Here is a 15122-nt window from a genome sequence, read left to right as displayed (position 1 = left end):
ATTCCTAGATAAAAGGCAAAAAATAAAATAACTAATTACTTGGCCAGCTGTTGCAGCAGACCGACCAGAGCTCTCGCCCCACTCCGCTGCAGCTCATCCAGCTTCAGGTCTTCATAGAGCAGATGCAGAATGTAGAAGAGCACCGGGATGTGTGGGAAGAGCAGGGCAGACGACTCTAAACCCAGAGCCGACTCGTGGTTATCCACTCCACCGGGGGGCGACACCGGCTCCAGGCCCTGAACGGCCACCGCAGGGCGCATGGAAACCTGCCAATGGTAGTCAGAGCATCGGAGGTATCCCCAATCCTGTTGATGTCAAACAGATGTAGCCATCAATAAACCTTCAAAACGTCCACAACAGGAAGTCAGCAAGGACATTTATACATAAATTACACACTACTATACAAAAGTTTGGGGTCAGTAAGATTATATAATGCTTTTAAAGTCTCTTAAGCTCACCAAGGTTGAATTTATTTGGTTAAATATACAGTAAAACCAGTAACATTTCTTATTATTACAACGTTGAAAACAGTTGCGCTGCTTTGTATTTTTTGTGGAAACAATGTTACATTTTATTCAGGATTCTTTGATGAATAGAAAGTTAACTTGAATATTTTGTAATATTTCTTTACTGTAACTTTTGATCAATTTAATGCATCTTTGCTGAATAAAAGTATTCATTTCTTTAAAATAAAACGTCATGACTCTAAAATTTTGAACGGAAGTGTATACATAGGGCTGGACAATAATTCAATATAAATATGTATCGCGATATAATTTTTTTCAGTAACGGTGATATGATTTTTAAACACATTTCCGATATTTCGATATACATCACCAATGTTTCCCATACATTGATTTATTTGTGGCGTTTGACTTGAATAAACATGAGCACTGTACATTTCAAAAAGCAGGTGATTTAAATGAATGTATCTCTGAAGGGAACATACTGTCATACTCACAACCGGCGCAACGTCATAGAATGTCTCTGAACAGGTTCACGCCCACTTTTAGGGGAAAACAAACCGCCATACAGCATCGGATCGAGGAAGTTGACTAACCTTACAACATGCCAGAGTTCTTGTGTGGTTGGGTGCACCAATAATGTTTGTAAAAACCCAAATTTAGCCCAGGCTACCTGCCATCATCATCCATATCTTGCTGTTATGGAAATATCATGAATTACGGATGATGCTATCGAAAGCTAAGCCAGGCTAGTTGTATGGCTGTACAGAAAAGTGCACTCAGTACTCTAAATATAAGGACATAATATATACATTTAAAGATGTTTACTTTCAAATACGAAGTAAAATCATTCACTGGTTTAGTGTGATTAGATTAGGTACGAGTAAATGTCCGGCAAGACACCTCTGGCCACTGGGTGGGGTTGTTACACCAATTTGACGCTGGGATAATGAGTTTTTAAATTGACCAAATTAAGTTTGTGGATGTATCTTTCACGCTCTATGGCAGGCAGGGTGGACATATAATTACTTGATATGTTTAATCTTAGTGATTTCTTAAGTTATTCACGCCTACTGGCTGTGTACGGACGTTGCTTTGTGCCGCTATTTTGTATTGAAGTCTATGGGAAGTCTAGTTTATTTTCCCTCAAAAAGGGGCGGTGACGAAATTGACAGTTAAGTTCCTGGATGTGCCGGTAGTACGTATCAGAACAGTTTTGATGGCATTTTCATTTTATCTGATAAAGTAGCGTTCATGAGCGGAGCTGCTTAGGTTACAGCCGTTACCAGGGAAACCGCTAGTTCTGCCGCTCTCAAAGCGCCTCCTACTGGAGAGAATCAGATTCTACTCCGCTGTTTTCAACATCATAATAAATGTTTTTTGAGCAGCAAATCAGAATATTAGAATTCTGAAGGATCATGTGACTGGAGAAATTATGCTAAAAATTCAGCTTTGAAATCACAGGAATAACTTGCATTTTAAAACATTTTCAAATAGAAAACAGTTATTTTAAATGGTAAATATTTCACTAAAATGTTAAAATGTTACTGTTTTTGCTGTATTTTGGATCAAATAAATGCAGGCTTGGTGAGCAGAAGAGAATTCTTTAAAAAACTAAAATCTTACTGTTCAAAAACCTTTGGTAGTGTATGTTAGCCTACAGTTTGAAGTTAAAGATATTAATATTAATAAGGTGAGTCTGAGATGTTTATTTGACAGTGATTTCACATTTCTTGTTTGTATGAAGGCTAAATACAAATAAAAGGTGAACATTAATTTATTTGTGCTGTTCCCTATAGGAGGAGTTCATAGACTTGGCAAAATCATTTTTCATAAGTTTGTAGGTACAGACATCTGTTGTGGGCATTCTTGGCAGTTTTTATGAGGCTTTTTTTAATAGTATTCATATCGATATCGGAATTATATCGTATTGACTGAAATTAAGAAATATATCGTGATATCAATTTTGGCCATATCGTCCAGCCCAATGTATACAGTAAACTTCATTAGTCTTTCTGTAACAAATCAAATGTAAGTCAACATTTTACGCTGCAGTTCAAGCTGTTAGGTTACAGATGAAGAGATGACAAGATGCTCAAGGGTCTTTGACCCCGACCTTTGACATGTCTTGGGACACTCACCTCATCTGAACCCGTGTCAGCAGGTCGGGCCTTCTTCGGGGCTATTACCGGAGAGAGTGGCACTTCAAAATGAAGCTGTGGAGATGACAATTGTGTTAATGATCATTGACGACAGACAACTGCTTCATTCACTAACTGCAAACTTCCCTGTCAGCCATAAGCCATCTTATAATACAATTTTGTCCAGTGTTTTGTTATAATTTTTTTTGCAAAATTAATAGTGTTGTTTTAATAAAGTCTTTTGTTTTGATAAATCTTTGTTTAAATAAAATAGTTTGTTTGTATAAATAAATAAATAAAAATAAAGATTTACCTTTTCACTGATTTCTTAAACTAAATTATATAACATATGCAAGCGAATAAGATCTACAACATTTCTGATTTAATTAAAATCACAACAAAATATTTTAAATCAGAAATTAATTGTACTGGGCAAATATGGTTAGAAAAATTTAATTTGTAAAAAAAAAAGTTTTAATGTGTATAAAATTGATCTAACTGATTTTAAAACAATTTTTAATTAACAGTTTTAATAAAGTCTTTTGTTTTGATAAATAAATACAATTTATTTTCATTGATTTATTCAACTAAATTATATTAAAAATCATGCAAGGCCTAAACATGTCTGATTTCATTAAAATGACAAAAAACATTTTAAATCAAAAATGGTTTGTACTGGGCAAATATGTATTATATCAATACTTACAATTTAATTTGCAGAAAAAAGTTTTAATGTGTATTGATCTAATTGATTTGGTTCCGCTTCCGGCTTCGCTACTGTTTGGATGCTCTTGCTTATTGCTCTGCGTTTTGCTTCCTATTTATGCACTCTTCTCAGATCTCTCTAAGATTTTAACTTCAGCAGATCAGCACAGTGCTCAAACAAAACATTTTTTTTGGAAAAAGAAGACTCTTTGCCTCCCACTGCCAGCAGCTTACATTCCGGAGATGGGAAAACACAGCTGTCTACATTCAAACAGACAAGAGAAAATGCCCCTCGTGGAATCTACTTGCTGCATGAACTGCCACAGACTTCTACAAAGGATTCTGGTTCTTGAAGCAAAGTTATTTGCTGGACCTCCAAAACAGGCAGAACACACAGCAGATGGTAATCATGGACCCCCTCAGCATACAGCCGGTGAGTCCTGTGAATCTCAACAGTATAATATAATCAATATAATCACAGCCACCATAAACACCAGAGCCAGAGCCCATCTCACCAGACACATTATCCCTCTCTCCAGCATCTCCACTTCTAAGCTTCTCACAGAAAATGGAGGAACTGGTGTATGACCAAACTCTCCAACTCTTTCGCTGCAAGCCTCCAAACCCTCCTCCATCGGCTGTACGTGCACCAAAAACAACTGAAAACAGCTCTCAGTGATATGTCTCGGGTCCCCGTTATATTAGCAGCAACATTCACAAATGTTTACAGAACAAGCGGGAACCCAGTGTGCCTGTAGCTTTCTCTATCTCTGTTTTATCACGTGATAGAAAGTCTAAGGCCTTCTCAAGCCGTACGGCTGACCCATCTAATCTGCGGCCTGTAATGCACCAATCTAAGATTGCTGTAGAGACAAAATGTAATTCCATCAAGTTAGCATTTTTAAACATTCGCTCCCTAAAAAATAAATCATTTTTGATCAATGATTTAATAACCACAAACAACCTGGATTTAATGTTTTTAAATGAAACATGGTTAGAAGACAGCTGCAGTGCAACAATCCTCAATGAAACAGCCCCTCCTAACTTTAATTTTATAAGTGTCTGCAGGACTGTTAGGAGAGGTGGAGGTGTAGCTGCTCTATTTAAAGATGTTTATCAATGCAAGCAAGTGTCATTTGGTCAGTATTTGTCTTTTGAATACCTAGGTATTGTGCTGAAAGGTGCTCCACGCATTCTGTTTATCATTATTTACAGGCCTCCAAAATACTCTCCAGCCTTTGTGGAAGAGTTCACAGAACTGTTATCAATGATTTCCTCAGAGTCTAAGTGGACGTCCATGATACGCGGAGTCCCACAAGGCTCAATTCTTGCACCACTCTTGTTTAGCTGATGATACCCAGATTGACTCCCTCTGCCAATGCATTTATGAAAGTAACTGTTGTATGTGCCAGAACTTTCTTCAGTTAAACAAGGAGAAAACTGAAGTCATTGTATTTGGAAACAAAGATGAAGTTCTCAAGGTGAATGTTTGTGACTCTAGGGGTCAAACAACTAAAAATCTTGGTGTGATTCTGGAGACAGACCTTAGTTTTAATAGTCATGTCAAAGCAGTAACTAAATCAGCATACTATCATCTCAAAAACATTGCAAGAATTAGATGTTTTGTTTCCAGTCAAGACTTGGAGAAACTGGTTCATGCCTTTATCACCAGCAGGGTGGATTATTGTAATGGTCTCCTCACCGGCCTTCCAAAGAAGACCATTAGACAGCTGCAGCTCATCCAGAACGCTGCTGCCAGGATTCTGACTAGAACCAGAAAATCTGAGCATATCACAACAGTCCTCAGGTCCTCACACTGGCTTCCAGTTACATTTAGGATTGATTTTAAAGTACTTTTACTCATTTACAAATCACTCAATGGCCTAGGACCTAAATACATTGCAGATATGCTCACTGAATATAAACCTAACAGAGCATTCAGATCATTAGGATCGAGTCAGTTAGAAATACCAAGGGTTCACACAAAACAAGGGGAGTCCGCTTTTAGCTATTATGCCGCCTGCAGTTGGCACCAGCTTCCAGAAGAGATCAGATGTGCTAAAACATTAGCCACATTTAAATCCAGACTCAAAACTCATCTGTTTAGCTGTGCATTTGTTAAATGAGCACTGTGCTATGTCTGAACTAAATCAATTTTTATATCTTGTTTTTATTATTATTATTATTTAATTCCTTGTTTTTATTGTTGTGACTTTTTTTTCACTTCCTTTTATGTAAAGCACTTTGAATTACCACTGTGTATGAAATGTGCTATATAAATAAACTTGCCTTGACTTGCCTAAAACATCAGAACTGTGAGTTTATAACACATAATTCTGACTTTATTTGGGATAAATATTTAAATAATTTATTTTAATATGTAAATAAAAATAAAGATTTAAATATATACAAAATTTGGATTTATTTATTTATTAATCTAAAAATTGTCTGCAGGAAAATAATATAAAAAATACATAATATTAAAAAATATTTTGGCAACACTTTACAATAAGGTGTCATTTGTTAACATTGGTTAATGTATTAACTAACATGAACAAACAATGAACAATATATTTATTACAGTATTTATTCATCTTTGTTAATGTTACAGTGTTTCCCCTACCAGTGTTGCCAACTTAGCAATTTTGTTGCTAAATTTAGCAACTTTTCAGACTACCCTAGCAACTTTTTCTTCCAAAAGCACCTAGCAACAAATTTAGCAATTTTTAAAATGTATTTGGCAACTTTTAGCAACTTTTGATAAAAAGACACGCATTTTCCATCCAAATTACACAAAAAGAATACCAAAGATGCCTAGCAGTAGGCCTACACAAATCACGTGAATTGAGTTAGCTGCTATTTGCAATTCTTCAGTTTAATAATAATAATAACTGAATAATTTAATCATTGTTAATTTATGATACATTTGGTAGTAGCTTGTACTTGCAATTGTTGATCAGTTAGTAAGCTGTAAGAAAAATGGAAAAGATAGGCTACTAGTAATTTTCCAGGACATTATCCATTGTAACCCTGTAACCCGAAAACACAATGTGTAATTTAAAATGCAGGTAAAAAACCAACACGGAAAATTCTTTCATATTAACATAGTAGATTGTGCCCTATTTTTACAGACTTTTCTTGGAGTGTAGCATACTAACTAGGGCTGCAACTAACGATTATTTTAATAATCGATTAATCTGTCGATTATTTTTTCGATGAATCGATGAATCGGATTAAAAAAAAAAAAAGCATTCATTTCCAACCCTTTATTCAAAAACAGAACTAAAATCTTTAGAAAGTGCACAAACATGTTGCTCCTTGAACATCCCTGAGCTGTTATAATAATAATAAAGTAAAATAAAAATGGACTAACACAAAAAACATACACATGTATGCTTTACATCTGGGGGGGGGGGGGAGTGCAAAAAATTAAATAATTTAACAACACTGCGTCGTTAGCGTTGGTATTGTATCAGACACCTGCACTTAACATTATATGAAAATCAAGCTCAATGGAGTTAATAATGTTTTTGACCAGAGAATGACGGAGATGGAGTGTTTTGTCTGTCGTTAGAACGGCTGTAACTGTTATCTGAAGCAGCAAGTGCATTATGCTTTCATCAACTTTTACAGGTTATATAACTTTGATTGTAGCTATATGGGCGCTTAGTTTTTTCTTGTTGTTTAATACACTTGGCCAAAATCTCAAATTAAGCGCTTATGCACATAATGCACAGGATATTTAAAATGTATATAGACAGCAAATAACGAATTCTTCTCCACTCTTCAAACACACAAAAACATTATCCTTTACTGACATAGTGTTTGAGTAAAGAAAACGCTGTACTATTCAAACACCAATTATTTATTCACCCTTGCATTGCGAAAAAGCAGAGATCTCATCTTCTCCAGGCTGTGCGCGCGTCAATCTGAACGGAGGCGGGTGAAGTTACGAGGTCTCGCTGAGAGCTCGATGATCCAATGGCGTTACAGTTTTACTGACAAGTTATTTTAATGCTTATCATTGGTTTACTATTTTTAAAACTCTCTGATTTAAAATAATAAAAACGAATTATAAGCGACTCAAGTTTGGATAATTTTTCACAGCACCTGACTGGGCTAGGTATGGCAACTGCCATACTCTGCCATACGCAAACGCCGCCCCTGCTCCCACACCTTGGATGACTTGGGTCGCACGGATTTCTCTGCCTCCGCCATGTATCTTTCCTCTACCTCCGCTGCTTTTTTTGTTTTGTTTTTTTTTTACTTTTGTTTTTATTTATGAGGCGCCAAACTCTGCTAGCATCCGTGCGAGAGAGACCGAGTGTGTTCACTCCGCTCCGCGCTCAACTAAAGTTTTTTTTTTTTTAATAATCAAACGTCTCGCGTCGCGCGACACAACGAATCGATTATGAAATTCGTTGCCAACGCTTTTAGTAATCGATTTTTATCGATTTAATCGATTCGTTGTTGCAGCCCTAATACTAACTACTAATACAGTGCTTAAAGCATAATTGTTGAGAATGTGTTCTATTACTAGTTTACTAGTTATAAAATAAAAATTGTAATCATTCAAAAATGTGTAAGTGTTCAATAATTCGATGTATTTTAAAATGCAGTTATTTATATTTTAGTATTATATTATGCATATTATTTTACAAACAAATCTAAATTAACATATATAACTTTTTTTTTTTTCTGAGATTTGATGTTGTGACACAAATTTGCGCCGTGATTACGCATTGACAACGTCATTTAGCAGCTTTTAGCAACAAATTGACCTTCCTTTAGCAACTTTCTCTGAAAAATAGTTGGCAACACTGGTTCTGCCCCAGTTCGCACACACACACACACGCGCGCACAAACGTAAGCGCACACACAAGTGAGCACACTCTCACTCCTATTTGTAAATATTAAGCCGCAAAACGACTATTTAAATATGACTAATGTCTCTAATGACGCGCGGGTTTGTTCACTACTAATACAGAAGCGCGCGACGCTTGCAGTGATATTAACGTCGGTCTTCTCACTAAATGAGGACATAAATACATGAACAACATCTCCAGAACTGCTCTGAGAGTCACTTCATGAGCATTTGACCGTTTCATTTGAGAAAAACTATCCTCATCTCATATACACACAAAAATGTAAAGGTAATCACGGCAACCCGTCAAAATAAAAGTTCGGTTTCACTTGAAGACATTGGGCAGAACGTAATAGACTACTACTACTAAAACTATTAAAACCTTATCTTTAAGGAATAATCATACAATGTCTTCAATGTTATTATCAATATTAGATCCCCTTTATTTTCCAAAAAATAAGATTTGTTTAATGTTTATTCATTAAAATATAAATTAAAGGAATGTTTTTATGTCGGGGAAAAAACGTGACATTCCTTGTTATTATTATTATTTTTAATGACTATTTCACGGTAACACTTTACAATAAGGTTCATTAGTTAACTACATTAGTTAACATGAACTAATAATGAACTGCACTTATACAGCGTTTATTAATCTTTGTTAATGTTAATTTCAACATTTACTAATACATTATTAAAATCTTGTTAACATTAGTTAATGCACTGTGAACTAACATGAACTAACAATGAACATCTGTATTTTTATTAACTAACGTTAGCGAAGATTAGTAAATACAGTAACAAATGTATTGTTCATGGTTAGTTCATGTTAGTTAATACATTAACTAATGTTTAACTAATGAACCTTATTGTAAAGTGTTACCTATTTCACTTCCTTTTATGTAAAGCACTTTGAATTACCACTGTGTATGAAATGTGCAATATAAATAAACTTGCCTTGCCTTGCCTAAAGTGTTACCAATATTTTAAATCAGAAATTAATTGTACTGGGAAATATATGGTTATATCAATAATTGCAATTTAATTTGTAGAAAATGTTTTAATGTGAAGTAAATTGTTTTCTGTGCTTACCTGATATTTAAAAAAAAAAAAGTTTTAATTCAGTTAAATGCTTGATCAATCCTAGTGAGCTAGCACAGGCTCAAGGTCACCCAACACAAAGACTGACACAGAGGTCACATCAAAGAGACACACTCACATTGCGTGTCCACGTCAGTCGTTCCGTGTTGTAACCCATCATTGTCATTAGGCATGTAACAAAAAGGTTCCACTCCAGGTGCATGCTGGGACCTCCGGGGGCGTTGTAACTGTTGTACCACTTGACCAGCACTTTCATGGCAGTGTCCTTGGGTAAAATCAACCTGATGGCCTGCAGGCAACGCTTGACTTTGGGAGTAAAAGAAAGATTAGGTGTTAATAACAGAAGTCGCTAAAACAATGGTAAAGAGTGAGCACTTTCTGTAACATTTTGGTCTCTAGATAAGGCTTGAATGCCGCCTTGTGAGTCTATGTGAACTCATTTTATCAAAATCAACTAGTAAATAATAGCAAACCTCTCTGTAAAGAGCTGAACGATTGGAGGAATCATGCTTGTCGGGTAAATATTTATGTATCACAATTCAGACTTTTTTCTCAGAATTTTGAGACCTTTCAAATCTAAATGTATTTCTTGCATATCTCGCAATTGAGTAAACCTCTTGCAATTCAGACCTTTTTTTCAGTTCTTGCAATTCAGACTTTTTGAGGAACACAATTCTGATTATTTCTTGCAATTTCCAGTTTGTGTCTCACAATTTTGAGCTGTGATCTCGCAATTCAGACTTCTTTCCTCAGAATTGTTAGTTTATAATATAGAATTCTGACCATTTTTCTCACTATTCTGAGATTATCTCTCACAATTTTGAATTAAATACAGACTCTTCTATCTCGCAAGTGTCAGTTTTATCTCACAATTTTGAGCTAAAATCTCTAAATTCTTTTGAGGGGCACCTAATTTGTGGTTAAAATTACCTGTCTGTATCACAAAATGAGTATTTCGTACCTCGCCTTTCGTACTCATAGTGAACCACAAAATCACATATTACATTCACAAAAACATGCCGAAGTTTAATACTTGTTCAAATTGCTAAACGCAAGCATAAGCAATCATAATAATGATGCATGCCTTAGCAAACACCACTAATACATGTTATTTAGTCAGCTGTCACCACTGATCTCTGATGAATTAATACCATATTATTAGATTAACATTAAACATAACATCATTTTTAGCTCGCATCTCCCACCCCCACGTGTGTAGATCAAAAATTAAAGTGTAGGTGAAGATAATGGAGATGAAGGTTGTACGCGGAGGTGATCCTATAGAAGAGTGCACATGGAGGGGGCCGCCACTTCAAAGGGCACAGCCGGAGCTGGAACGCACATCTGAGCGAGGGGGTGGAGATCGGAGGGACGGGACACTACACTTGAGAGGGTTTACAGATGACTGTTTGCCAAAGTGTTTGACTGCCTGCGTGACACGGGGGCTACAAGACCTGATACAGAGAGGAAGAGGATGTTGAGATCTGAGGGTGGAGGGATGCATGGAGTTTGGTTTGCTTTGATTGGATTTCTGCAGCAAGATGAAATGAAGCGGAGAAAGTGTAGGACTTTTTGAACCTTTATGTAGTTTGCCAAGCAAAAGCCTTGTTATTTACTCATAATTTCTAAATTTGAAAAAAAATCTAAAACTTAATGTTAAAAACACAAATAATGGGAAATAGCTTTTTTATTTAGTGATCTGATATTCAATGTTCAATATGATTTGAATAATCAAGGCTGAAAGCCTGTTTCCACCACAGAATCAAAAAGATGGCAACTTTGACTTTTTAATCTAACAATTCTGGTTTTATTTCTCACAATTATGAGTTTATATGCCACGATACCGACTTTTTTCTCAGAATTGTGAATTTAAAATACACAAAATTCTGTCTTTATTTCTCGCAGTTTATATCTCACAATTTTGAGTTAACGTCTCATATTTCAGACTTTTTCTCACTATTCTGAGTTTATATTTTGAAATTTTGAGGTAAAATCTCACAATTCAGACTCCCTCAGAATTGAGTTAATAATATACAATTCTGACTTTGTCTCACAGTTGAGTTTGTCTTGCAATTTTCAGTTTGCATCTCACAATTCTGACTTTTTCCTCTCTAAATTAATATCTCTTTTAAGGGACGCCTAGTTTTGTGGAGCAAAGGATCTGTCTATATCCCAAAAATGCATTTTTCATAAAACAAAATAATAATTTTTGGTACATTCCATATTGTATATATATATATATATATATATATATTAATGCACAAAATCATATATTACTTTCACAAAATGAATCTTCTGTTAACTCAGAAATCTGAGGAAAAAGTCAGATTTGCAAGATGCATACTTGGAATTGCTAGAGATAAAGTAGGAATTGTATGTTATAAACTCTGAATTGCAAGATACAACCTTGCTATTCTGATAATAAAAAGTCAGGAATGTGAGATAATTAAAAATTGTGAGAGAGAAAAATATACCCTGAATGCAAGAAGTCAGAATTGACTCTTTTTTTTAAGTGGGCTTCCATATTTAAGTTGAGGGTTTCACAGGAAAAAAAAAAAAGTGTAATGGTGTTAATATTCCTCTTAGTTTGGTTTAGTAATTTAAACAAACCCCTACTCCAAAGTATTAAAATTCAGCATGTAATTTTCCACATGCATTTGCTACGGACATGAACAATTCCTGAAATCGCACAGCTTGTTGAGGAGAGACAAGTCACATCTCAGAGTTCAGCGATGCATTTCAAAGCTACTTTGAAAAGCTAATTTCATAAATTTGCCTCTTAAAATGCTAAAGAATTCTTTCATCCTGTTTTGTCACCAGATCCTGGGAAATCATAGTAAATCTCAGCAACCACATTCAACAATAGAGTACTGTAACTACATTTAGACTATGAAATCTTCACTGAATAGAGCATAATAACAGTAAAAAGTGTAAAAGCATCTTTTGTTCACAACTAAACAAGAATCAGGGATATCTAAAAGGGCATTTTCCACTTCTTTTATTTCATCTGTTATCGTTCAGCGTCACACCACCACTCTCAATGACTCTGCCTGAAGCTTAATTAGCAAACAAACACAGAAAGGTCAGGATGGAGCTGAATAAAATGCCACTTTATTAGCAGTACAAAGCCCACCACTTTCAAACTAATGCACTTATTAACAGGAAGCTGGCATTAATTGGGAAAATTGTAAAGAATGCCGGATGGGTAGATATCACACGCAAACAGTTCAAAACTAAAGGCCAAGAACAGCTAAACGAATCAGTCACAGGGAAATCTGCACCCACAGTTGGGATGCGTTATGATGCTAGCATACTCTGGGTGGTTGCTAGGTGTTAAAAATTGAAATGGTATAAATCAATAGCAAAAGTAATAGCAAACAGCTCTAATGACATAAACGCATGTATCATCTACACTTCCTGGAATATTAATAGCAAACACATTAGAAAAGGTCAAATGTCTAAATGCAGAAAGTGGCAGGAGTGACTCACAGTTTTACTTCACAGTAAAGCATAACTACATTCATTAGTGACAGATCCTTGGGCACATCATTTATGCCAAATAAATCAGGATCTGAGTTTTACAAAATAACTACAAAACAGCACTTTTATGTCTCACAGGAGTGCGGGTTGAAAACACCAGTGTTACTATCACCAAAGGTTTTGTACTATAATGAAGACAAGACGAAATATGTGCATCATGACGACAATTAAATGAAAATGTCACCCAAAATTGAAAATTTGCTGAAAATGTACTCACCCTCAGGCCAGCCAAGATGTAAATGAGTTGGTGTCTTCATCAATAACAGATTTGCAGAAGTTTAGCATTACATCACTTGCTCACCAATGGATGCTCTGCTGTGAATGGGTGCCGTCAGAATGAGAGTCCAAACAGCTGATAAAAACATCACAATAATCCACACCACTCCAGTCCATCAGTTAACATCTTGTGAAGTGACAAGTATAACATACTCCTATTCTGGCCAAAAATGATGGTTTAAAGTTAATATGTGACCCTGGACAACAAAACCAGTCTTAAGTGTCAATTTTTCGAAATTGACATTTATACATAATCCGAAAGCTGAATAAATAAGCTTTCCATTGATGTATGGTTGGTTAAGATACAACTATTTGAAAATCTGGAATCTGAGGGTGCAAAAAAATCTAAATATTGAAAAAAAAAAAAAAAATCGCTTTTAAAGTTGTCCAAATGAATTTCTTAGCAATGCATATTACTAATCAAAAATTAAGTTTTGATATATTTACAGTAGGAAATTTACAAAATATCTTCATGAAACATGATCTTTACTTAATATCCTAATGATTTTTGGCATAAAAGAAAATCAATAATTTTGACCCATACAATGTATTTTTGGCTATTGCTACAAATATACCCCAGCGACTTAAGACTGGTTTTGTGGTCCAGGGTCACATGTCTTAATGATGGATTTTTCTTTCTTACAAACATGCAACTTTTCACTTCACAAGACATTAATTGCTGGACTGGAGTGGTGTGGGTTACTTGTGGATTATTGCGATGTTTTTATCAGCTGTTTTTATCAGGACTCTCATTCTGACGGCACCCATTCACTGCAGAGGATCCACTGGTGAACAAGTGATGTAATGCTACATTTCTCCAAATCTGATGAAGAAACAAACTCATCTACATCATGGATGGTCTGAGGCAAACTTTAATTTTGGGGTGAACTACTCCTTAAAAATGTAAAATTCCTTTAATTTTAATTTAACACCTCTTTATTATACCATTGACGAAAAAAGTATATTGCAATAACGCACTAACAAAGTTTTTATAGAAAATAATAATCCAATAATAGATTTTTAAGGAATCTGACATACAAAATATTCCATAACACTTTACATAATAAGGTCTAATTAGTAAACGTTAGATAATGCATTAGCTTACATAAACTGACAATGAGCAATATCTTTTTAAAGCATCATTGTTAAATGTAACTTAAAATAAATACAATTTAACATTAAGATTAAAAAATGATTAACAAACAAGACCAAAATAGTGGGGTGTTTTAAAACGAACAGCTTGTGACTCAGCTCTGTGGTGCATTGGAAGTGATGCATCACGCGTTTGGACTGTATTTATGCAAGTGTTTTCTCTTACCCAGCTCCGAAGTGGCCACCTCGGGAATGGTGATTCTTAACATGGAACCAGAGCTCAATTCCTGAACAAAAGAAAAGTGAGAGGCGGATATTAGCGCCACATCCTAAATTAGCAGTGCCATCGCATCAAGTCCGAACCAACAGGCGTCACGTTGCTATATTTATCTGGTTGAATTCTGTCAAAAGCAACCAGACTATTGTTGCTCCCTTTGCTGAAATAAACTGAAAACAAAAGAACAATTGCAAGCAGCAAAATTCCAGCAGGCATTCGACAATGACCTGGATGAAAACAAACCTTAGACGCTGGCTATTTTTGAAAGCCTTTCTCAGAAGCATATCATCCCACATAAGTTGGTCGTGGTGAGATTGCTTTGACAGGCCTGCGAGGGGATTTCTTCTGGTAGGACATGTCGTTCAGTGGGAAATGACAACGCAGAGGGGCTGACTGCAGGGGACCAGACCTTATTGAGTCTCGTCAAAACAGTGATGGGCTCCTGGTGCACATGTCTGAGCCGCCACACCATGTCGGTCATGTCCTGTTACTGTGGCAGCCCTCAATTACAGCCGGGCGCTGTACGACAAAAGCAATTACCAGCTCCTGCCTTTAGCATCAGTGGTCAGCACAAACACAAACGCAAGCATCTTGACCCTATTTGACATTTTGAAAATGCATTTAGAAAGCAGCTGGCACATTTATGTCCAGACAGTGATATC

The 15122-nt window shown here is 35.7% G+C and overlaps 1 protein-coding gene across 3 annotated transcripts in view; it reads right to left on the bottom strand.

Moving 5' to 3' along the window:
* The window catches only part of anapc1 (anaphase promoting complex subunit 1), a 75527-nt gene that overhangs the window by 45998 nt on the left and 14407 nt on the right, over positions 1–15122 (bottom strand). For all 3 annotated transcript variants that reach the window (XM_058796701.1, XM_058796703.1, XM_058796704.1), the window contains 4 exons: positions 14410–14470; positions 9394–9581; positions 2606–2680; positions 40–305 (listed from right to left, as the gene is read on the bottom strand). In XM_058796701.1, the coding sequence (XP_058652684.1) occupies positions 40–305; positions 2606–2680; positions 9394–9581; positions 14410–14470 (590 nt within the window). The remainder of the gene's footprint in view (positions 1–39; positions 306–2605; positions 2681–9393; positions 9582–14409; positions 14471–15122) is intronic.

This window comes from Onychostoma macrolepis, chromosome 13, assembly GCF_012432095.1.
Source record: "Onychostoma macrolepis isolate SWU-2019 chromosome 13, ASM1243209v1, whole genome shotgun sequence".
NCBI lineage: Eukaryota > Metazoa > Chordata > Actinopteri > Cypriniformes > Cyprinidae > Onychostoma > Onychostoma macrolepis.
This window is presented reverse-complemented; position numbering and strand designations above follow the sequence as displayed.